Source organism: Centroberyx gerrardi, chromosome 23 (assembly GCF_048128805.1).
Source record: "Centroberyx gerrardi isolate f3 chromosome 23, fCenGer3.hap1.cur.20231027, whole genome shotgun sequence".
Lineage (NCBI taxonomy): Eukaryota > Metazoa > Chordata > Actinopteri > Beryciformes > Berycidae > Centroberyx > Centroberyx gerrardi.
The window spans coordinates 23,104,260-23,130,973 of record NC_136019.1 but is presented as its reverse complement, the minus strand read 5'-3'; the positions used below and the strand labels follow the sequence as shown (position 1 = coordinate 23,130,973).

At 39.4% G+C, this 26,714-nt stretch overlaps 1 protein-coding gene across 2 annotated transcripts in view; it reads right to left on the bottom strand.

Moving 5' to 3' along the window:
- Positions 1 to 26,714, bottom strand: part of mtm1 (myotubularin 1) — a 171,275-nt gene that overhangs the window by 29,890 nt on the left and 114,671 nt on the right. For both annotated transcript variants that reach the window (XM_078291627.1, XM_078291628.1), the window contains exons 9-14: positions 25,408 to 25,593; positions 14,829 to 15,011; positions 14,381 to 14,536; positions 11,781 to 11,828; positions 11,408 to 11,500; positions 2,202 to 2,315 (exon numbers count right to left, since the gene is read on the bottom strand). In XM_078291627.1, coding sequence (XP_078147753.1) covers positions 2,202 to 2,315; positions 11,408 to 11,500; positions 11,781 to 11,828; positions 14,381 to 14,536; positions 14,829 to 15,011; positions 25,408 to 25,593 — 780 coding nt within the window. The remainder of the gene's footprint in view (positions 1 to 2,201; positions 2,316 to 11,407; positions 11,501 to 11,780; positions 11,829 to 14,380; positions 14,537 to 14,828; positions 15,012 to 25,407; positions 25,594 to 26,714) is intronic.

Here is a 26,714-nt window from a genome sequence, read left to right as displayed (position 1 = left end):
ACTTTCATGAGAAGATTGTTCTCCCCAAGACAACTTGGGAAGAACGTTCTCCACAAGGACACAAGTATCGATTTGGCATTCTTGGATTTGATAAACCCAGATCTCTTTGGATAAAACAGGCAAGTAGCATCACCTGTACCAATTTATTGCCAGTTGGGAGGGGGTGGGGGGGGGTTACTTTGGTTACTTTCTCTCACACACATACACACTTTGTTTGCTGGGATGTCCCTGGAAAGCTTTTTGAAATACCTTTCAATACTCATGAGGATGCTGTATTTTTCAGATTAGAGACCTGCAAACTAAAATCACAACCTGGCAAAACTAACGTTGTGTTAGCTGAACCTAATAACCTAATCATTGATGTTTGCTAGTTACATTAGAGTTAAGGTACTTGAAGCTGTTTTGAATATCTAAAACAGCCGATGGGATAACAACTTACCATCAACTCCTGTGCTACATACAGATGTGCGTTCCTTCGCTTGGTGAAGACAGTGGGTGTGCTCCAGGTCGTCTGACTACATCCATCCCTGATAAATATCCTACACCCGTCTCATACAACCACTGGCTGTGGTGTGGCTTGCGAGTCTGATTGGAACAAGCTTAATCTTCTGTCTATTAGAGCATGTGTGGGAGGGCAAGGGAAGGTGCCATACTGCTCAGCTGTGTGTGAAAACTGAATGGCTAGACAAACAAATTTGACCGTTGCGTTGACCATGAAGGTCAACGTGAGACCTGGACGGGGGAGCTGGTACCTTGTTGGGGCAATAAAGTAGTAACATTACATGGGCAACACTGTGGGTACATTTATTAGGCACGAAGTGCTGGGAACCCTATTGTTTTTGTTCTAATTATTAGGGGTCCAAGCATGAAGTGCTGGGAACCCTATTGTTTTTGTTCTGATTATTAGGGGTCCAAGCACGAAGTGCTGGGAATCCTATTGTTTTTGTTCTGATTATTATTATTATTCTGTTTCTGCCGTAAAAGTATCTGGGTCTCATAAACTGTAAGGACTACAGGTCCCAAACTTGGCAGATAACTCATGAACGCTTTGTGCAATCTTCACTGAATCTGGTACACTTGTGCACTTATCTACTCTGAGGAAATTTGCAACATTTGGTGTCTACATCTCACATTTAACCCAGAGGTCACCAGGAGCTTGGACCCCATCATTGCCGCCTGCGGCCATATTTAGGGTGCTTGGAACCCTATTGTTTTTGTTCTGATGACTACTATTATTATTAATATTATTATTATTCCGCCTCAGCCATAAAAGTATCTGGGTCTCATAAACCGTAAGGACTACAGGTCCCAAACTTGGCAGATACGTTCAAAGTCTCAGCCGCTACTCAGGCAAAGAAAATCACACCAATCTAGGTGGCGCTATAACAACCAGTTTTGCATTTTGGCCAATAACTTCTGAACCGTAAGGCATAGAATCAAAATTCTCCACATTTTTCCACTGGATTCCTTGGGTCATTACGCATCTATCCATATAGGCCCCGCCCATTTCCGTCTAACTAGATTTTCCGCCATTTTTAATTTTCTCAAAAACCTATTTTTGCGAACTCCTCCTAGACTGTTGAGGCAATCATCTCCAAATTTGGTGTGCATGATCTCTGGACGCCCTTTATTAAAAGTTATCAAAAGATTTTGATATTCCATACTGTTTTGATTTAATTTGCTTCCACATTTTGGTCAAATGTGGTGGGCAGGGCCTATTTTACAAAAATTGCCATAACTCATGAACTCATTGTACTATCAACCAAATTTGGTACACTTTTGCAGGTATCTACTCTGAGGTAAAAATTTGGTCTCATCTTGCCCATAGGGGGCAAAATGAATTTAAATGCCCATAACTCAGTCACTGTAAATTGCAGAATTACAATTCTTTCATTCAGAGACCAAACATGCCACAGGGATCACACTTGCACATTGGTCCACATCACACATTTACCCCTGAGGTCATCAGGTGCTAAGACCACGCCAATTGCCTCTTGCAGCTATATTTGCTATATTTATTAGTTGTTTTTGAGAAATAAAGTCTTCAAGGGGGTCTGAAAAGTTGATAAATCTAGCCACAAAGTCACCAAGTAAGCAAAAGTGTTGTGGATGTTAAAATGTCTTCAAGGAGGTGAGAGAGAGATGCATGTAGTTGTACGGAAGGTTGACTGAGCAGCAGTGTGTGTGTGTGTGTGTCTTACGTGCTGGTCTCGTGCACTCTCACAGTTGTAGAGGAAAGTTCCAAAGCGGCAGCTGTAGAGATGATCCAGAATGGTCAGCAGGAGGCGCTCATTAAACTCAAACGCTGTGGGAAACTGAAATGAGAGGAGAGTACAGTTAAAGGTACCATATTCTACACTTTCCAGTGTTTTATTTTATGTCTTGAGGTCCATTCAAAGCTGTTTGTGTGGTGTCATGTACCAAAAACACTCTCAATCCATTTTACACGTTCATTTTCAAGCATCTCTCTGAGCCTTGCCAAGAACAGGCTGTTTCTGTTGGTGTCTTTAAGGCTCATTAATATTAACGACCCCTCTGTTTTGATTGGCTAACCGTTTCAAGAGTGAGACGCGAGACACCACAGACACGGCAGCTACAGACAGCGACAGATAGGGAAAACACTGCGGTAATAAATAATGACAACCGCTCAACCGCTTTGAAAAAAATGCTTTGTTAGTCTATTATTTCTTACAAAAATGATAATTTTATGACCCCACAAAGTTACGGAAGTCCAAACGGCTCGTTTAGAGGCACGGTTTTCTAATATGGATTGTGTGGATTTAGTTGGCTACTGTGCGTTTTGATACTTTCACGATGTGATTTCAATTCTGCTGCATTGTTCTCGTCTTACTCGTTTTTACAGAGTACCAACAGTATGTGGCAGTTAACCAAGAGTTTATGTGATATACCTATATACCTAAAAGTTAACAATGGTTGAATACATTCTGGAGAGGGGCTTTAAAAGGAGCTGGTGTAGGATTTTCTTTAAATTTAGCACTGATAAAACTAAATTTACATTATTTTCAACCACTTGAAAATCAGTCTACAAATCCACTCTAAAATCCAATCCACCGCTTCAAGCCCTCAGAAACTTTTCTCTAACCTCCTAATCATAATGGCTGGGTCTATAGAAAGACGTCAACTATAACCAGTAATCATAATGGTTGGACCGTAGAAAGATGTAAACCAAAACCACTAATCATAATGGCTGGGTCTATAGAAAGATGTCAACCATAACTACTAAGCATAATTGCTGGACTATAGAAAGATGTCAACCATTAACACTAATCATAATGGCTTGGTCTGTAGAAGTCAAGCCATTAAACATGTGAGTCTGAACATAGATTTAAAGTCTCCGACTCTGGCTTGTTGTTTCTATCTCCTATCTTGAGTCCTCAAACTCATCTCCGACAGTCGACCCACCTGCTGACCTCTTGACCCAATCTCATCCCCCTCTTCCAGACAATCACTGTGGATCTGCTACCTTTCTACCTACCCTAGTGCAACACTGTCAGTGTTTCTCGCAGGTCTTGACAACCATAGATAGCCTTTACAAAAGATCATCTCACTGTGGTGGTAAAACCCTAAATAAATCCCAAACTTTTAGTTTATAGTACTTAGTATATTCTCATTGAGACCAAAGCCCTGTTGTACACAGGTTCTAATTGTGGCATCTAATGGACTAAAGCAATTTTGCAACCAACGAGGAGCATATCTTGGAAGAGGATAGCACATCGTTTGAGTAAAATGTTACAACTTCAGCTAACATTAAAGCCATAATATCTGCATAGCTTGTCTAAATGTTGTGGTTATACTCACTCACCCTGTAACTAGAGTAGGTAGCTGGTGAATGTTGCTGCCTGTCTTATGGTGCTATAGATTTATGACGGTGTAGCCTGATGTTTTCTATGGTACTCATTGGTATGGTAGTATATCATTCTGTTAAACTCTGAATTGGGCCTCTATATGAATGCTCACCTTGGATTATGGCACAAGGGATATTAACATCATATCCTGTGCATTGATAAATTGCTCTGTCAGCAAGGACTACCTGAAATTATTTCCTTCATGCCATTGCAAATGACTTTTGCATTGCCTTCCTCTCTGTATTTACTGGTATAGCTACAGTACTTCATTGACTAACACATTTCTGTGGAAAATGCTAAAATTCAAATGTAGAAGAACAAAAATTACATTCAAGTTGATTTAAAATGTATTTAGTGCTTCAACACAGCCAACATTTCCCAGTTCATTCCTGTGCTGGTTTTGGCCCATTTGAGTGCGCTGTACTACTACTTTCTACTGGGAATGCACTGTCACCTGATTCTTGTTCCCTTTTTTGCTTAACTGGAAGAGTTACAGTATATTATAATTTAAAATGTGAAAATGCCCCTTCCTTTGCCCATTTAAAAGCTACTGTACAATTCAAGTCATTACGCCTACTCCCCGCAGAGAGTGTGCGTGTGTGTGTGCTCACATTCTTAAAGGGTAACTTAGGTATTTTTCAACCTGGAAACTATTTTCCCATCTTTTTGTGTATAAGTGACTAAAGAGGACAACAATTTTTGAAATTGGTCCAGTATTGAGCGAGATCACTTCAGCCGGCAGCCAATTCAACGGGGCAAATCACACCGTCAATGTACGTCCACTAAAAGTGCTTGTTTTTGCCACTGACAGGCTCAGATTGTTATTATAAGTGTCTGACAACATTATGGAAAGGACCCTACGGAGAAATGAAACATTTTTCTTTACCTTTCGCTTGATCTGTGTGTAACCAAGTCTCACTCAAGTCTTGCGAGAGTTGAGTTGTTGCAATTAGCTACAATAAGTAGTAGTAATAGTGGTATTATTTGCAGTAGTAGTTGTAGTACTAACAGTAGAAGTAGTAGCAGGCTACTGGCAGTAGTAGTAGTATTAGAAGTAGTACCACTATTAGAAGTAGTAGTACTAGTAGTAGTAGTAGTAGTAGCAGCAGTATTATAAGTAGTAGTAGTAGTAGTAGCAGTATTAGACGTAGTAGTAGTAGTAGTAGCAGCAGTATTAGCAGTAGTAGTAGTAGTAGTTGTTGTAGTAGTAGTAGCAGTAGTAGTAGTAGTAGCAGTAGTAGTAGTAGCAGCAGTATTAGAAGTAGTAGTAGTAGTAGTAGTAGCAGTTTTAGAAGTAGTAGCAGTAGTAGTAGTAGCAGTAGTAGTAGTAGTAGCAGTAGTAGTAGTAGCAGCAGTATTAGACGTAGTAGTAGTAGTAGCAGCAGCAGTATTAGAAGTAGTAGTAGTAGTAGTAGTAGTAGCAGTATTAGATGTAGTAGTAGTAGTAGTAGCAGCAGTATTAGAAGTAGTAGTAGTAGTAGCAGTATTAGACGTAGTAGTAGTAGTAGCAGCAGTAGCAGTAGTAGTAGTTGTAGTAGCAGCAGTATTAGAAGTAGTAGCAGTAGTAGAAGTAGTAGTAGTAGCAGTAGTAGTAGCAGCAGTATTAGAAGTAGTAGTAGTAGTAGCAGTTTTAGAAGCAGTAGTAGTAGTATTAGAACAGGGGGTTCCCCAAGCGCCTATTAGAACAGGGGGTTCCCCAAGCGCCGGCTGCCGGCTATTTAGCCGTCTACCCACCTCTGTCTGGCCGGCTACTTTTATAACTGAATGTCACTAAGGCTACGTACACACAGCCAGAATTTGGTAGTGACAACCGAATTGAGTGAATGCGCATATGTATGGTACACACTGGAGCAGACCGGAGTAACATTACTGCGTATGTACTGTGTATGTACGGGAGTCACTCCACTCCTACGATCTCGCGATGGCTGTAAGTAATGTCTGTAACCATAGTAACGTTTACTTCAGATCAATATGGCGGCTACCATTGCCTGTATTTTAGGTTTACTTGACACCAGTAACCAGAGGTGTCAATTTATCCATAAGGTCTTAATAAACCGCCACTGACAGCGGCGTCAGATTCAGGGGCGGAAATCACGGGGGGGACAGGGGGGTCCGGACCCCCCCTTCCTGGGACTAACAGAGAGTTGTCCCCCTCAATATATCATTGTAAACATAACTATATAATTTTAAATAATATAATAATATGCATTGAAATCACTTGTGCTAATTATAGACGCAAAACAATGCGTTTTTAAGTTTCGAAAGATTGAGTCCCCCTCTCATACGCCTCACAGTGGTTTGGTCCACTGCCTACCTGCCTCCCCGAACCCCCACACACACACATTAGCCCTCAGTACGAGTGTGTGTGGAGGATCTCTGGAAGTGTGTCAGTGGTGGCAGACCTCCAGTAAGAAGCTGAGGTTAACTTAAAACAAAGGATGTGTCAGACATTTTTCTTTACTTCTACCACTCAACAGAATAAAACACATTCACAGTTGTAACCAGACTACATTTTGTTCCGTTACCTCGCGGTTGAATCTCGTGCGTCAGCGTGTTGGCACGAGCCGCGTCTCCTAATGCATGTATGTGTATGGAGGCAGGAGGTCTATCCACAATTAAAATCGTCATAACTCGCTGAATTTTCGACCGATTTTCAAGCGGTTTGGTTTGTTACAAATGCCAGACATGTATTTATGATACAGGATACTTGGTTAAATTAAAATGCGGGATTTCATACCAAAATACTTTATCTTTTGTAGATGGTAACAGTAATATTTCTATAATATAATATTTAAGATTAACTTACCCTATGTAATTAGGTTCTAAGTATATTATTTTTTTCTTACTGCATGTAAAATGGCTGCCACTATGTTATTTTGTTCATAATTTTGGAAATAAATGAAGACTTAATTAATAAAAAAAGTCATAATTACAACAAACATTATGTTAAAATATAAGTAAGTTTCTGGCAGGCTTCATAGCGTTCTGGACTTTTACACATTGACAGCAAAACATTAGAGATCTGCTTTTTCGGGAAAACTAAATCTAATTAGGCATATATTAGCTTTAGTTCAGTTAATGGGTGTTGCATCTCACCTACTACTGTAAATAACCTGCATGCTGTGTGTGTGTGTGTGTGTGTGTGTGTGTGTGTGTGTGTGTGTATTTGTCAGCCAGCCAGGTCAGTTAAAATGGCAGAGAAAAGAAAAACAGACATCCGATCATTTTTCAGTGCACCGAAACGCCAAGTAGAAAGACCCCAGTAATATCAAAGGCAATTTGATAAAATCTTCATAAGAAAGGAATGAAGTGCTTATGGAAATGTTTCATAATGGACCTCTATATACATTTAATACAACAGTAATTCTCTTGAGAAACCTTTTGGTGTCCCCCCCAACTTTCATGAATTTCCTCCCTTGAAATTTCCCTTGATTCTCATTTTCACCGCACAGACATGAAATGAATATCCGCCTTTCTTTAACCACAACATTTGCGCACCGCAGAACTGGTAGGAACAACCGCAATGTTGAGGAAACAGACTGATAGAAAATTTGAGAATGTCTCACAACACTTACCTCCGTCTCTTTCAAATTACGTAACGTAACGAGTGTTTCACCTTACGTCACAAAACAAAAGGTTGTCCAGTCCAGTTCTGCTACACCCTACCCGGACTAACCGAAACCGCTCTCAAATTCAGTGTCAATACCTGATTTTTTCAGGTAGTGAGTTCGGTTGTAGAATGCGGTTGTCACTCTCCTTAATAACTGAACTGTGTGTCAACTTAAGCGCTCCAATGAGGAGTGACAACCCTATTTAGTTGCAGTGAGTATGTAGCCATTTCTGGAATTGGGGGGGTGTCTAAAGAAGCTATTGACTGAACAACGTCATGTTAATCTGCGCGAGCCATTTTGGTCCTTGATTTTGATGTTGCCACCCAAGTTTAACCAATCCTGTCAAGTCCCACTTGCACACTCCATTTTGCCAATATTCAAAATAGAAATGGGAGAAGTAAAGGGAGGAACAGGGAAAGATCATAGGGGCTTCTGTTTTAGGAGGGTTTGTTAAAGCCCCAGTATGCGTGTTATGACCATGTAAAATTGGGGCATTTCCTCATTATTTAAACTGATTTATGTTTCCATAATTATTGGATCTCAGTTCTGTGAGTGCAGTAGTACTCAGGAGAGAGATCCAATATTGCTCTGAGAAGCTATTTGTTATAATATTTTTGTTTTAGCCTACTTATTTCCTACAATTAAAAATTGCATTTCTGCACTGACTCAAGAAAGTACATTAAACATTCACAATTAATAAAGATTATCCGTTTATTTTTCAATTGAGCATTGAGCCTTTAATAAAAATGTTTATTCATGTTATTTTAATTGTCATGCATTCATAAACATATTTAAGGTTTGGTAAGAAGTGGCATCACCGGAAAAATGTATCTTGCCGCCACAAACATCCCTTAGCCGGTTACTTTTCCCATCTGGCTGGCTACTCAAAAATTTGGGGAACCCCCTGTTAGAAGAAGTAGTAGTAGTAGTAGCAGTAGTAGTAGTCGCAGTATTAGAAGTAGTAGTAGCAGCAGTATTCGAAGTAGTAGTAGCAGTACTAATTGTAGCAGTATTAGAAGTAGCAGTAGTAGTAGTAGTATTAGTAGTAGTAGTAGTAGTAGTAGTGGGTGTGTAATGGAAGTAGAATCAGTCATTGTAGAGATGTGTGTCTCTCTCTGCCTCTTTCCCTGTCTCCCACCAGTCACCAGGTGTACTTGATTCTTAATCACACACTCTCTACAGAAGGAAAAAAAAGGCTGTGTGGACACTGAGAATTTGTTTTGAAAGTGGAAACAAACACAGCTCAAAAACTAGACATGCTATCACTTAGATATTTACATTCTCAGAGACAAAATTTGGTGTGTAATATGTCTATGTAGTTTTAAATTTGTGGAAATGACTACAGTTAAAAGGAAAAAATCTGTTGAAAATCGACACAAATACTATTGCACTATAGTGTTGAACAAACATTCCTAACTCAAAAACTATAAACGCTATCACTTAGATATTTACATTCTGTGAGAGAGAAGAAGATGTGTGAACAGTTTGATGTAAAATATATGTATGTTGTATGAAAATTGGGGGTATAGTGGCAGTTTAAAAATCTGTACAGGACACAGCTGCTCAAATGAGAGAAAAGTGCCGTAAAACACAGTTTTGCACTTTGTGTTAAACAAACGTTCGTAACTCAAGAACTATAAATGCTATGACTTAGATATTGGCATTGTGAGTGGCACAAGAAGTAGCAGAACAGTTTGATGTGTAATATGTTTATGTAGGGTGAAAAATGTGGGAGCTACCACAGTTTCAAAACTTGGAATATTTAGTAACAAGCGCGAATTCGCAATAGCTGCGACCACGTACGCGCATGCATACATGCGTGGGGAAATTTTTGTGAACCAACCAACCAACCGACCGACCGAGCGAGCTATAGAGCTGCTGGTCGCAGTTAAAAATCACAGCCTCTAGAGTCCCTAGAGTGTGTGATGACATTACCACTCTAGCAGGCTGAACATTCTCCATTCATTTCTATGGGGAAAAATATCATGTTTAAACATAAATTGTGAAAAAACTATAAATCCGAACGCTTAGAAAAGTAATAGCACGCTATTCCAGAAAGTGCTGAACATTTGAGAGTTGGAACGGCGTCGACAGCTCAAACAGTTCAAGCCGCATTAAAGTTTAAGCAAGCCCAACTAATAAGTAAGAGGGATAACAATAGTTGAGCTTGCTGAAGCAAGCACAACTAATAATCCGAACAGAAACAATAGGGTTCCCAGCACTTCGTGCTGGGACCCCTAATAATCCAACCAAAAACAATAGGGTTCCCAGCACTACGTGCTCGGACCCCTAATAATAATACATACAAACACAATAGGGACCGGCAGCAGAGCTGCTGCCGGCCCCTAAATATCAATCAAGTAACATAACTGGTAGTAACATAAACTGGAAGCAGAGTTTAGATTTATTTTTTTTCTTGGGAGTTTTTCCTTGTATGCATTGAGGGTCTAAGACTGGCGGTGCCAGGTAGGTTAGGCTATTTCGAATAGGTATGTTATTATGACTTGCTAATATCCGTTTTTTTGTGTCTGCTCTTCTGATGTCCTGTATCATTCTGTTCTATGGTTGATTATTGATCAGTTAGATCTCATTCTCTGTAAAGTCCTTTGAGACATGCTTGTGATAAAGGGCTATATAAATAAACAAACTTGAACTACATATGTATTTGTAACATACATTTCACTTTCTCTGCCATAGAGGTCCATATATTGATAGTTTGCCATTTGTCACCATGTAATCTACATATTTGGGTAGTATTATATCAAAAAACATTCAGTATATAACCATTGTGTACGGGTAAGGGTCTGAGCAGGATGCCACCACCAACATTTTCTTTGCCACAGTCAACATGGCAAATACGATGAGTCTCAGATGGATAGATTCCAAAATTTTACCACACCTGGACATTCCAAGTGCATGTGTAGAAAGGAGCCAACCTGGCCATTATGGCATATAGTTTCCTTGGAGTGAAATATATCCTATGTAAAAATTTGAAGTGTATCAATTTATGATCAGGATTTAGTTACTATTACTATTAGTTGCTTGCGATGTTGGTGACTGATGAAGCTTATTCTGATGTTGTACTCAGTGTCAGATGAATGACACTGTACTCAGTGTCAGATGAATGCCTGAAATAACAGAGTTTTCCAAGAAGCATAGACCAAAAGTGTAATGGCACCATTCTGCTTTCAATTGTGATGACCCTGTTTTCCCTGCTTCCCCTGTTTTCCCTGCTTCCCCTGTTTTCACTCACTAGTGCCAGTATTTCTAAATGGCGAACAAAATGTCATTGTACATCTTAGATTGTTTAACTAAAGCACACATAGGCCCAGATTCAGCAAAAGGTTTGCAGAGTCAAGAGTTTGCTATATGACCAAAATGACCAATCAAGAAAGCCATGCTATTCATTAACCATGTAAAATAAGTGGAAAGCTGCCTTATACTGTATGCTGGTCAAAACATACATTTTTGTGAGTCTCATGGTCATGCATATATAAGATATAAGATAACATCAATACTTTGACAAAGAATTTGGCCATTTAGAATGGCTGCTATCATTGCTGGAGAGGAGCGGGTTTTCCATCCTAGAATCTCAGATCAGAGAATACTATATTTACTACCTTAGTCGATTAGTCTTAAAGCTGAAGCAATTTGCGCTTGCAGGTGGTGATCAAGAGGACTATTTGCTTGCACTATGCTCTTTTTGAGGGCTTGTTTGTGACACATGATTTGCATGAATTTCTTAGTGAATGAGATAAAAACTGCACTCTTAGCTCAAGCATATGGAGGCATGCCTGGATAATGGATAATTGTCGGACTAAAGGAATTCCAATGGTGAGGCAATTTTTGTACAGCTACTATTACCACTCACCCAAATAATATTGAGATTTGTTTCATAATGTTTCAGATGTGTGAAAAGCCTAAACATACCTGCTTAGTCATCTGCCATACACAGTCGATGAACTGAACAAAGATGGGCGATCTGTCCTGATCTGCATGGTTCTTGTCACCGTGACCTATCCTCTACACACGTACACACACACACATACACGTACACACACAAACACACACAGTCAAATATGAGTCACAGGGAGCTGAACTATTTTTATCAATCCACTAAGGCGTTTTTTATGTGAAAATATCAAACTAAACCATTGTCATGATACAATATTTCTTTATAATATTTGACAATATGTAACATGAATTCATATCCAAGCACACAAAGCCGAGTTAAATCATGCTCAAGGCAGGAATTGCAAGTCACAAAGGCACAAACTCAGCTGTTAATATTTTATTTTCTTACTGAGGCAAACTTGTGTCCAAAGCTGATCCACTCCTTTTCAAGCAGCACCTAAACGGACAAAGACACACAAAATGTTAGATTAATAAATCAAAGTATTTATATTCCTTCTTTCTGTCCACTTGTCCAGTCTCACACAGATGTGTGGAGGACAGCTGAATAGTTTCAATCTAAAACCAGATATCCTACATTAGTAATAAGTGACACCTTCTCTTACTAAATGAATGACAGCACACAACTAAACACTTAACAATACACATACACATTTTATTTTCAAATATGTTTCCCCCTTTCATTTGGTTTTGTTTAAGTTAATCCAGTTTCAGTTAGTTTTCACACTGCATTTTCTAGTTCAAATATCACTGATTCATTCATCGTCCATACCCGCTTATTCCTATTACGGGTCACTGCGAGCTGGAACCTATCGCAGCATGCATTGGGTGAAAGGCACGGAAACACCCTGGACAGGTTTGCCAGTCCATCACAGGGATAACACACATAGACAAACAAAGACACATAGACAATCACACTCACGCTCACATTCCTACCTGTGGGAGGAAACCGGAGCACACGGAGGAAGCACACACGAACACAGGGAGAACATATAAACTCTACACATAAAGGACCTGTCTATCAATAGTATAAAGACTTAAACCAAAACAATTTTGTTTTTTAATTCACTTACCTTTATATTTTTCATTTAGTTTTTCAATTTCAATTTTTGCTTATTTTTTTAAAACCTTGGCTAGTTTCAGTTTTTCATCTAGGATATCCCTAGGTCTCCCCACAATGGACACTGGGGGACTATCGATCAGACTGTTGCTCGGTCTCAGTCAGACTCCGCTGACCAGACCAGATTTTGAAGACACTTGGGAAAATGATGCATCTCACCATGCATTTTCAGAATTATATTGATTGGCCCAAGGGAGGTGGTATAATTACAGGTGAATCCAGTGCAGCATGTTTGTTATTGATGGTCTGGGGCACATATGTCAAACTCAAGGCCTGCGGGCCAGATTAGGCCCGTGGCACAATGCTATCCAGCCCGGGAGATGATTTTGATTTTCTATTAATATTGGCCCGTTTCTGTAATTCAAACGCTACACTCCAATCCCCAACATGCACTGCAGCGTGTTGCGCTACAGTTACACGCCCCCTCCTCCTACTGACACGGGTTTTTTGTTTTTTTTATCAAATGCAGCATGGCAACTCCGACTTTGAGGTTCAGAAATTCAATTTCGAAACTGTTCAGTAATCCGTTTGCAGCTGATGTGGACAGCACACCAATGAACATGCAAATGGAGTTGATCGAACTCCAGTGTAACAGCACACTCAGGGCCAAGTACAATTCTGTCAGGGTAAGTGAGTTCCCCCGTTTTATCCCAGAAACGATGCCCGAACTCCGCCTGCATGCTGCCCGTATGCTGTGTATGTTTGGTAGCACGTACCTGTGTGAGCAGCTGTCATGAAGATAAATAAAACATCACACAGAACACGTCTCACTGACAGACACCTGCACTCCATACTGAGAATTTCAACAGCTCAGAAAATGACTCCAAACATCGATGGACTTGCAGCCAAAAAAAGATGCCAGGTGTCTAGCAAATAGGTGACAAATAGGTGACAAATAGGTGAGTCCAATAGACCTGCAAACCTACCGAGGCATGTAAAGAGATTGAAAAAAATTTATTTTTATTCTATGATTTTTTTTTCTTTAAGCTTCAAGTGCAGCCATCCCATATGTGGTTATTGTTTGAGTTTTGAAATAGCCAGGCATATTTTGTTGCAATTATTCATGTGGTTTAAGAAGTGTTAAGATAAATAAATATGGCTCTTATCTGGCCCGCAAATTTGTCATGAGTTTTCAATATGGCCCATTCATGGATTGAGTTTGACACCCCTGGTCTGGGGGGACTGCATCATTGGTGCAAGATAATATAATAATAATAATAATAATAATAATAATAATATTTACTTCATTGTTAACAACGAAGTCTAACAGTATGCGGTTGGATAATTTCTTTATATGGACTGTCTTATTCCTGCGACCAACCTGCACCTGATCATCATCCTGTTTCAGTCTAGCCGTAGAAGTAGCCTGGACAGCATTTTTACTTGTCTGTCTTGTTCGCCTATAATATAATACTCTTAATATAATACACTTTCATGCTACAAAGAAGTAGAGTCCGTTTTGGTTGAGGCCCCTCCTTTGTGCCGTAAGTCAGTCATGCACATTTCACGCCAAATCGTATCCCAGAACTCACAGAGTAAACACATAGAATGTGTGTACCAGATGTGTACCATTATACTATGCTATCAAAATTCATTTGAGAATGAAATATTGAATTTAATATTCTACACGCAGGGGCTTTAATGCTACCTAATTAGCGCTTGCTAGCGAGATATGTTAACTCATCAAAATACATGATTTGTATGATTACATAGCTTATTTTTCTTGGTCAAGACTTTGCAGCTGCACGAGACCAACACATACTCTCACACTGCCAACAATTGGTCAGAATTAAATGACCCATCAACATGTTCCCTGCAGTGTGTATAAGCAGTTAGTTTCATAATGTAATCGTGTCTGTCCTGCTACTGACCTGGAATCCTCTGAGAGTGCGGTAGTGACTGTCCAGCATCAGCATGGCCAAAGAGGTGAGCTGAGCGGTTCGGTCCCAGCCATCACTACAGTGAACCACCACTGAGTTCCCACTGGACACTTTGTCTGCTACCTGGATGGCTCCTGACAACACCAGCTACACATATACAATGATATAATGTAGAGGAGGTGCTGGGGTTTTAACACAAGGCATCTGACAGTGTTATATTGCATTTAGAATGAGATAGATTCTTTTCACATAGCAGATTTGTCACTAGAAAGATAAGTATGCGCAAGCAACTGCTTTTGCATTATTTATGTCCTGAATCCTGAGGGCATAAATAAATAACTCAAATGAGAGCTCATAGAGGCATGACACATGAAATAAATATGATACTGTACACTTAGATTCATTTACAACATACACACATGCACACACACTTCCTTACCTTAATATGTTCTAGCCAGTGTGTAGACTCTAGGCTGGAAAGCCAATGGGATTCCTCCACATTGGGGTAGACAATGTCTTTGAGCTTCTTCAGGGATTCCCTCATAACATGGATGTTGTGGATATCCAGGAAGACCAGCTCTGCATTCTGGTACTCATCACCCTCATAGCCTCCTCCCGTGGCCTGGGGATTGCAAAGATGTTAAAGGTCCAAGGTCAGGTGGCATCAAACCTTGGCTATTATATTCTAAAACAGTAACAGTTCCTGACACATTTGAGTAGTGCTGTAGTCCCATCATCAGTTTCAGTTTTTATTTTATTTATAGTGCAACATCACCCCCAAGGGGTCTCTGCACACTTAACAGCAAAATAAAAGCATTTAAGAATGTACACACACACAAGCATAACCACACATACATTTGCACTGATATGCCCACATAGAGACATACCCATATGGATACACATGACATGGCAGGGATAATAGTGAACATGGATACACATACACATGACAAAATTCAAATTAAAACCCACAGGATACACATACTTATGACGAGAATTACCGAGGGGAAATAGGTGAGGTAGTAATAATAATAATACTATTAACAATAGTAAATATTAAACGCAAACCGTTATTAAACGCAAAGAGCTTTTCTCTCCAACAATATGTTCCTCTGGACAAAGATATGAGTAATTTTGAGTGGACACATGCTTGAGCAGTGAGCATACTTCACAACACCTAGGCTGCTGTTGTGTCCAGCCCTGGCTTGTTTATCTGTACTCTGGTACTTCTTCAGACACCAGAAAACAACCAAGGAGACAACTAGCAAGAGCCTACAGGTGTCCAGGGAATGCAAAAGGCTGTCAGTCCATCTTAATGAACACCCAGATACAAGCAAACCAGTTTATTTGACATAGTTTTGGCAACCTGTCATCCTGCAACATCAAAGATTTTGGCAGCCGGGTATGTGTGGGAGATAGCATGAACCTCTGCACGAGTTACGCTCTCCCTGGCCAATAGGGGGTCATTCAACGACGGGGAACACATCAGGAATTGGCAACAACAAAACTGGGAAAAAATATTAAAAAATAAAATTAAAAAAAAACCCAAAACCATCCTTTCATCACAATAACACTCACATTGCAATGGGACCTTCCTACATGCATTATCCATTGATTATCCATTGACTGAAACTTGTGAATATTGCAGTATTAGATATGAGTTTATGGCAACTAGACCGTTGATACTGTGTTCATCAGATGTTCTCTAAATACAAACTGCTGACTGAAAAAGTGTTCACAACAACCTCCTAGTGGTGGGAATTTTGGTAGGCTCTATCACAAATTGTGGAAGTATATCAACACAAGCGGTAAACATAGCAGCAAATCCACCGATGTTGGCAGGCTATGGTATGAAAAATCATAATTATCAGTTCTGTCAGGAATCACTCATGTCACAGCTTAACCATTTAAGCAAATAGAGATGGTAATACAGTTTGACTTGGCGATATGGTCCTACTCAGCATAACGCATAGAATACATAGCACATGATAAATAAGGTGTGGGAGCATTGCAATAATGCCCCAGTTCCAACAAGTCACTAGTATGTGTTCGGCCTTCCTGATTCCTACCAAGAATAGGGATTAACCATGCTACCCGAGTAAACTATAGTTATGTGTAAGCATTTTGCATACAACACATCCTTCAACACCGTTCTCATCTATAGTACTACAGGGCAGGAATTGAGTTTCCTCTAGAGAATAGACACATCACTCCCTCTAGTGTGTGTCAACAGCCCCTAGAGATGTACACAAAGGCAAGATACTGCTTACTACGTATATCCTGGTGTATGCAAAATATTCTACCTGTAATGACAAAACTATGTGTATGGTGGAGCACCCACCACTTCCTGGGTTACCAGGATAACCAATAAGATATCAGTGACTTCTGAGACTACTGCACATCTCAGAGCACGTCTGCGGGGATCACCAAAGATGAAGCCAAGATCTAAATGGATATTCTACATTTATGTGAGAATGAGAACCAGCCAGCCACCTACTATGCAGAGCAACCATTTATTATGAGGAAACAATTAAAGCGCCATCTAAGAGTTCAAAGCTTTTTGGTAGCAATAATATCACTTCAGACAGGAACACTCTAGACACCAGATAAAACCATATAGCAACAAATGGTCAAATATGGCGAGAGATTTTGTGGAGAGCGCAATAAAACAAAACAAAAAACAAAACTGCTTCTCCCTACGATGAGCTGCATTTAATTTGTCTAACCCATGTAAAGCAACATGCATGTAGCAGTTGCAATCTTATGGAAATTCTTTATTAGGAATAACCCCTTGAGATGTACCATCTCGTTTTCAAGGGGGTCCTCAACGACAAAAATACAATATAAACACAATTAGAAAAAACATTTAACAAAAACAAAAATAACAACAAGATAATTAAACGATAGCAAAAGGAAAAAAAAACAAATACCAAATAATAAGACATACAAAATCAGGAGATCATACTCCAAGCAGAGCATGAAAGTGGATCATTCATTCATAGATTATAGAAAAGTATTAAAGTATTAATGTCAGTGAGAGCATTAAGTAATAAAGTTATAAAACATAATTATAGAGGTGTTATTATGGACATGTACAACTGATCCTATAATAAGAAGACATGGTATTTTTGAACAGGTGGAAAGATGATATGGACCGAATATTTACAGGTAGATTATTCCAATCAGAGGGAGCTTTAAACATAAAGGCTTTCTTAGCTATTGACTTAGAGACTGCAGCAACAGAAAAAAAGAGCTGTATAGATTGTCTCAATTGATAATTAGAGGAGAAAGGTACCATTAACTGTTTTAAATAGTGAGGGTAATTGAAATGTATACATTTAAAAATAAACTGCAGCCAATGTCGCTGTCTTCTTATGATAGGAGAGGGCAAATTAAGAGTTTCATACATTGTACAATGATGAGTTATGAAAGGACAGCCAAGAACAAATCTGCATAGTCTATTATAAACTATATTGAGAGGAAGAAGATTAGTTTTGGATGCAGCCTGATATACAACATCAGCATAATCCAATATTGGTAAGATGAGTTGTAGCGCAAGCTTCTTTCTAACAGTAAATGAAAAGCAGTTTCTGGAACAGTAAAGAACACCAATACCGAAGTTCATTTTCTTCACAATATAATTAAGGTATTTGGTGTTTTCCACTCTTTGCAGTGGCGTACCATCAAAACGGGCAATAACACATGAATAAGCTTTAGATTTGGATTTAATGCTTTGACGAGTACCAAAAATCATAGTGAGATTTAGTTTTATTGAGTAGTAATTTATTAGCTGCGAGCCAGTGTTGTAGGATATTAAAATCAGACTGCAAAGCTGCTTCAATCTGTATTAAATTAGTTTTAGATGTGTATATTACCGTATCATCCGCATAAAGCTGAACACAACATTCAGAACAAATCGAGGGGAGGTCATTAATAAAAATGGAAAAAAGAAGTGGACCAAGAGTGGAGCCTTGAGGCACGCCTCGTTGTTGTACTAATGTATTTTTTGCTTCCTTGTATGACAACACATTGTTTTCTGTTATGAAGATAGGAACTGAACCAAAGTAAAGCATTACGTGACAGACCAACAGAGTAAAGTTTATCTAAAAGAAGATAGTGATCGACCAGATCAAAAGCCTTGGTCAAATCAATGAAAATTGCACCTGTTAATTTACTATCGTTAGATGCAGAGAAAATATAATTTGTAAGATTTAATAAAGCAGTAGTTGTGGAATGATTTGATCGAAAGCCAGATTGAAAAGGTGATAAGATATTGTACTTATTGAGATAATATGACAATTGATCATAAATTAGTTTTTCAAATACTTTTGCAGTCGAACAGATGATTGAAATTGGTCTATAATTATTGGGTTCAAGTACATCGCCCCCTTTGTGCAAGGGAGTGATACGTGAACATTTCCATATGGCAGGTATTTCACAAGTAGATAAAGACATATTAAAAAGATCACAAAGAGGGTACATGAGAATGTGGGACGATAATTTGAGAAATTTGGTTTCAATGCCATCTAACCCAGGACCACTACTCACTTTTAGATCATTAATGGCATCCTGTACCTCGACAGGTGTTATACTCCTGAAAGAGAAGGAGCTGTGACTAGACAGTACATTGTTAAAATCACCACCAATAGAAGGATCAGGCATTATAGCAGAACAAACCGAGGAGAAATGCTGATTAAATGCTTGAGTGACTAAAAGTGGATCATGCAATATGACATTGTTAACTCTTATCTGATTAGGTGAAGTTTTATCAGATACATTAATTATAGTTTTGATTTTATTCCAAAATTGTTTAGGATTTTTAAAGTCCTGAGCAAGAGATTCTTTATAATAATTGGATTTGGCATTTCTGGTCATAGTTTTGCTCGTATTTCTCAACTGTCTGTACTTTTCCCAGTCAGCAGGATCCTTAGACTTTCGAAATGTGGCCCATGCATTATCTCTCTGCCTGAAAATGCTTATAAGTTCAGAGGTTATCCAGGGAAGATGCCTTCCCTTGACTTTGGTAGTTTTCAAGGGAGCATGTTTATCTATAACTTTTATGAATTCAGAATATAAAAAGTCCCAAGCATCAAGTCTTTTGTGTCTTTTGTGTCCATAAAGAAGAGGTTCTTTTTCCTTCATTAAAAAATAATTAGGGCAAATGTGACAAAAAACAAGCACAGATCCTGTGCAGACCCATGGCGCCCTCTAGAGACCATCTGACGAAGCACAGGATCCTGCAAACCGTCCATGAGTGAGTGACCTGACTTTGCCACTTTCTGCCCCCAGCTGTGAATTTCATGAGAGGAACAGTTCTTAATTCAATTTACAGGCCCTCTGCACAACAATTAATGTATTGGTTTGTCACACATTGTCAGTGTAGTGTATTTTTGACCCTCGAAAACCTTTTTTTTGGTCATATTTGCCTAATATTTGCATAATTTTTTTTTATGATGGAAAAAGATACATTTCCATTTTTTATATTATTTTTTACTTCAGAACCTCTTCTTTATGGACACAAAAGACTAGCTTCCTACCATGTGTCACACAGTTGGTTTTTGACCTTTGAAAACATGTCAAATTTGACAATTTCATTCTGGAGCTATATTCACAGGCCATTATCTCAGAGAATAAACCACCCAGGGCCTTGCAAATGCATAGACAGGAAGATATTTTTGTTTTAAACCAGAAAGTATCTTTGATAGATTTGGACAAAAATCTATCAAATTTTTTTTTTTCATTTTTCAGCTACTGCCATAGGCACACATCACAAAATCAAGTACTGAAACTGCAAGAATCTTGTAGTCTACCTACAAGCCTCTCTGTAAAAGAAAAATAGTGGAGCTGCTACCTTTCTCAGTGTCGCTTTTAGACCCCTAAACTTGCTCCAAATCATTGGCAAAAATTATCGTTTTGACCCTCACTCTACAAAATTGGGGGAAACTCAGTAAATAATGATCAGTGAGCTTTATTTATATTTGGGCTTTCTTCATCATTTATCTTCCACCAGGAGAAAAATGATCAAAATCAAAAGTTTGACCCGGCGAAATTCCTGAAATTTGGTTGATTTGACACGTTAGTAGTGATTCAGGAATTTGGACTAGGCAACCAATTTACCTCATGGGTTGAATGATATACGCCTGCCCCATAGCATCAGTCATCACTAATTCAGACAAATCTATGTCATTTCAATTACATAACACGGACATGGCAAGGATGTCTTCTCTCGCCACTATTTTTCTCTGTTGCTATCGAGCCCCTTGCTGTTAGCATAAGGAACTGGGGTGCTGGACCACTGCATTTCCCTTCATACAGATGGTGTAGCCATATACCTTGCAAACCCAGAACAGTCTGTTCCCCTCAAGTTTCATTTATTAAAGTTTGACAAGGCAGGGTACAACAGCATAAAAACACAGTTTTTAAACAGTGAATCCTGAAATGCGTCAGACATTACAACGATCAACATCATAAGCAGAAGCATAAAATTAAGAACATAAACCCTAAAATAAATAGGTCATTTAAATAGGTCATTTAAAAAACAATTTAAGAGCACGAGGAATAAAAGAGAGTTCATGTCTTTTGGTTCTGCTCGTGGGCACTACGTATTCCCTGTGCCGACGAAGCGAGTAAGTGGGTGTTGAGGCTGCAAGCAGAAAAACATGCAGAGGGGATGAGCTATCCTTGAGTATGTTGGTGAGGGTACGCAGGGTGGCCTCCTCACGCCTTTCACTCAAGGATGGAAGAGAAGACGACGGAATGCCAATAATCCTGCAGCATCGCTTTTGTACCCAATCCAGCTCCTCGGAGAGGCCTTTTGTCAGCCCACCCCAAACTGGGCTGGCATACTCAAGGATTGGATGAATGAAGGTCAGGTATATTTGTTTTAGAACGTCACATGGAAGACCAGCGCTTTTGGGAACACTGAGGTAATAGATCCTTGGCCGTGTCTTTGAGAGCATATACTTAACGTGGGCATCCCATGACAAATCAGATGATATCTAAACTCCGAGCAGTTTAAAGGTGGAGACTCTACTGATGTTTTGTCCAGAAATTGTTGGAGGCGGTGGAGAGGGGATGTTGTCCTCTCTCCTGGCACTAATTACCATTTCCCCTCTTACTGGATGTAACTAAAACATCTAAAAACAACAGTTTTCAGGTAACACCATAAACTGGCAAAAAAGTGAGTTCATGCCACTTACTGACAACACAGACCCTGTTTTCAGGCCTGCCTCACTACAGATAAGAAAGATATGAAATATCTTGGAGTAGTTGCTCTAAAAGATCCTAAGGTCATATATAAATTGAACTTTAAGGAAAGGTTAGAAAAACTGACACACATTGGACGCAATAAAAATGGTAACCCTCCGTAGGTTTTTATACCTATTCCATCTTTTTGACTAAATCATTTTTTTTAAATACTGAACACAGAGTCATGGGGCTTAGGATTACCAATCTTCCAACACTATTACTGGGCAGCGAAGTGTCACCTCTTTTAGCCATGTCCTAAACTTTTCAAATTCTGGTCAGATATCTTCCACTCCTACTCAGAGATATATAACTGTGACACATTACTTGACGCAGACCTACTGATGATTTTCTGAGTTATTGATGGCCAGTAGTCACTGGGAGCAATTAACCATTCAATATGGAATGGCGATTGCCAAAAAAGTTATTTTACATCTATGGAAAAAGGACACACTGCCTGTAAGAATTTGCCACTGCACAGCTCATGTAGTTGACCTATAGTCAACATCAGAACCATGTATAGCAATTGGAAAATTCCATGGGAGACAGTAGGAGTGTAACAATTCACCGATTGAAATCGTTGATTGTTTAAGATACGGCTACATCGATTCAAACAGCTTGTATCGGTCAAAAATTTAGAGCAAATCGCAACTGAATCGATGTGGCCGTTTCTGTATCGGTAAAGCCCTATATGACGCGTATCTCGTAAAATATTATTGTAGCAGGCCACTGAATGTATTTAGTTTTGCACGGTGTGTTTCTCTCCCTGCCTATCTAGGCTTGTCTGTTTCTGCCTGCTGCCTGTCAGTCTGTGAGCAGGGAGGCGGCTCCTCCCCTCCCTCGCTCAGACAAAGAGAAACTTTTTCCCTCATTGTTGTCGAACGGAGAACACAAAATATCAGAGAATGTCAAACGACAGAGAAAAACAAATATATGATGCACCACCAAACGTCTATAAACCCCAAGTGTGCCCACTTGAATGAGAAAGTCGGAAGACTGGACAACAGTGTGGCAGTATGCAGAAGCTGCTGAGCAGCCGTGAAACACACAGACAGCGCTACAAATCCTGCAACCCACACCAAACACCACAGATCTGCTGTTGGAGAAAGTCTTCATCTGCAGGTAGTTCCAGTGATATTAGCGCTATTATCATAACAGAAACTTATTTAAAAAATGTAGTGGCATATCGTTTGCAATGGAATTAGAAATTACCACAGGTGGTCCTAAAATAGCCCATTAGCTCCCTTGCCTAGAAGAGCACCGAGTTTTTTTTTATTGTTGTTGTTCATTCAGCTGTTTACATTGCCCCAGCATAAAGATCAGCTTTATAATTTTTTTTAAGCAGTTATACAGTATATGTTTACATTGTTTTATCTTATGTAACACTGCAGCAATGCATTATCAATAAACACCGTGGCCAGCTTGAAAGTATTAGGCTATGTTGAGTTGACTGATTTTCACACTTTTCCCACGGCGCAGTCGAGGGCATCACACGGCAAATTCAGGTCAGGCAGTCAGGCAGTCAGTCAGTCAGTCAGGTAACGCTTAGTGAGATGTCGCTTCGTGAGATGGCCTCTAGTTTCCCGGCTGGGCGGTGTTTGGACCTTCGGGCCAATCACAGTGCTTAAAAACGGAAAACTCCACTCAACCGGGAAGCCGGGACACATTAAACAAACACACAATCAAATGACAAGCACAGACAGTTTAATCTGAGCCGTGGAGCTGACAGATTGTGTTGTGAAAATGTCGAGAAAGAAGAAACTAGACAATCTTTACTATTTTCAACCGAATGTGAGTGATAATATGTGTTCAAGTGAATTTAAAAAAGTTGAAGAAAGAGAAGACGAGGAAAATGGCGGAATGAGTAGAAAGCTCAGTTTTCTGAGTGCCGTGGTGAAATTAGTAATTGCCTTCAAATAGAGACATCGAAACGGGAAGCCATGCTGAAGTTATGTGGACTGTTGTTTTTACGGACAAGTTTAAGTGACAAAGTACTTGCTTCGTAGCTGCTGTGGATAATTTGCTGGTGGAACAACGGCGGATTAGTGTTTTGGAAATGGTCATAGACTGAAAGCAACAGAGGCTTCGTCAGTACTGTGAGTTTCAAGAGAAGATAAAATTTGCTGTTCTGTGGAAGAACAAAGTTTATTCTCAGACAGATTTTTTGATATGGACTATTCATTTACCCCCATCTGTGGGTTTACTAGTTCCGTGGAAACCATTCAGTTTTTTTCACTGTCACAAAAAATGTGACAGTTTTCAGTCCGACATTATGAGTTCCGGTGGCGGTGCTGGTGGGTAGCTGAAGTCACGGTGGTGAAGTTGTCCATAGGAGAGGCGATGACTCCGGGGTTTTTGGAGGAAGCTGACTGAGCACTGAACAGGTTTGGAACAGAGTTGCTGTTCGGGATTGAAGAGTATTCTGCGGTGGTTGCTTGGTCCAGTGCGCGGACTTCGGCAGTGATAGCAGTGGCAGTGATAGCAGTGAGAGATGCACGTTGCGTCGCGGGAGATACACCGGAGATCGAAGTCATCAGAACTATTTACAAGGAGAGAGATTCCCCTGCCATTCACACAACTTTCTCCCAGCAACTCATCTCACCTCATCTCGTCCTGAGTCATCTCAACAGACTATTCATTATTCTATACCAGAAATGGAGGTGTGTTTAAGTTTTATCATTTATTGAACTGGACATTGGAAAATGGACTGATACGTGATCACAGTTAAAAGTGAAATTTCTTCTATTGTGTCAGTTATTGTTTTTGTTTATTCAAGAATGTGAACATGGACTTATTTGAAATTCAGAGATAATCTGATGGTCTTATTACTGAACACTTTGTGAAGTGGGAAAAGTATTTAAGTTGAAATATTTTAGACTTAATGTGAAGTTGGAATATTTTGTTTTGACATTAAGCTTTAAGAGTGTTCATTGATTTCACTGCAAAGTGTAGTGTTTATTGTAAAGATAGGAAATATTGATCATATATCATTTTCTTGTCATTTTGATGATTTTGGTGAGTCGACTGACATTCATATTAGACCTAAATACAAAACAAGGGAATAATTCATACAATCTGATTAAATAAATGTCCTTCATTAATCAATGTTAACTAAGTTTCCAGTTCATGTTATTGAGTTTAGGCTTACCTTGGAGTAGGCATGTTGACATTCCAAGACAGCCCAACAGACAGAAATACAGTATATACATCAATAATTCTTTCCGTTTTCCAATGGATCAGTGTGGCCGCAGCTAGTGGAATTCAACACGCGCCATGGGCCTGTACAGGATCTGTACTTGTTTACTATCAGCAACAAATTAGATTCAGTAGGATGTTATCAGGTAATTTAAAGGAACGATTTAAATGTAAATCTTTCTCTCTCCTGTAACTGGATTCTGTTGATTTAAGCCTGCCTACTAGATTTCTTATTGCAACCAGTGTCAAGGATGTAGTAGAATTAAAATGGAACCTTTTCCATGATATTGAATCACATCGTATCGTATTCATATCGTATCGCATCGAAACTGGGCTGAATTGAATCGCATCGAATCGTTTGCTGCTTAAAATTTACTTACAAGCTACCATTTACCTACCCTTACCTCTCAGAAGGAGAGATACACACCCCTAGGAGACAGTCTATAAATCAGGTGACCGGCCGTACCCATTCCCCTTTGTCCTACTGCACCCCATGTCATGTGACTCGAGTCCCCTACTCTGCCCTCATGTGTCTGTCATACTCAACCTTTGACCCCAAGAGTAATTCCTCTCCTCCTGACCTTGTTGGCCACAGCGTTGACGTTGGGCCGGGCATCGAAAATGGTGAGCTTGGCGGTGCCGTTAGCCTCCCTAACCAGGTCCAGGTAGCGCTCGTCGTCCTTGTTCCGTTTACCGGACATACCAACTAGCGGCTGGCTGCAGCGGGCAATCACTGCCTGGTTCTCCCTGTGGATCCACGATAGCACCTTAGGCAGACAGAGAGCGAGAGAGAGAGAGAGAGAGAGAGTGAGTGGGGGAGATCGATCAGTACCTGAGGATGGATGAGGGCAGCGGGAAAGAGGTGGAATTACTGAAATAATGTTAGATTATATAATTTATGGCCCCACTGTTCTTTTTTTTTTTTTTTTATACATTTTACATACATTTTTTAGGCCACACCCCCCTCCCTCATACACTCCATCCCTAACCTCACATAGACATAAAAGGAGAAAAAAAAAAGAGAATTAATATGCAAATATGCATATATACATGCATATATATACACATACACACATATATCCATATATGCATATACACAGATACACACGCACACATACATACACATAAATACACACATCAAAGAAAAAAAAAAAAACATGACTTGGCAGTATTATAGCTATACATGACAACAATAGACTCCGCATCAAAGAAAGAGTGAGCAGCACAGGGTTCTGTTATGCATATAATACACATTATCTGCTTTTAACAAGCTCTAAAAAAGGTCTCCATGTTTTCAAAAAAAGATCATGTCTCCCTGAAACTCTGAATGCTACTTGCTCATAGCTAGCAATATTAGACATAAGCTCTAGCCAATGCTCAAATGAGGAGGATGTTGTTGACTTCCGCTGTCTTAAAATAATTCTGCAGCCAGAGAGCATGGCTAAACAACACGGCCCCTCTGTTCTAATATAATAGATATGAAGGCACTACCAGGTAGCACATAATGGTATTTAAAACTCTGATAGTGAAACTATTTAAATTATCAGCAGGTTCTTTCAAGGAAAATGAACATCCACACACCTTCACTATCACACTAGCCAGGGTCTGAAATTATTAGTTAGTAAACTTTATTTACACAGGGAAAACAAATTGAGAGCAAGCCCTCTTTTACAAATGTGCCCTGCTTACAGAGTAGCAATAATACAGTACAATAAAGTGAAGGTGGACAACAGATAAACACCCACATGCACACAGATACACACACACACACCTAACCTCTCTCTCATTAACACACAAACATACCTAACTGCAGAAAATATGTCCTAATGCTACAAAATAAACTTTTTTTTTTTTTTTTTTTTTTACATATCTCATGTTAATAATAAAA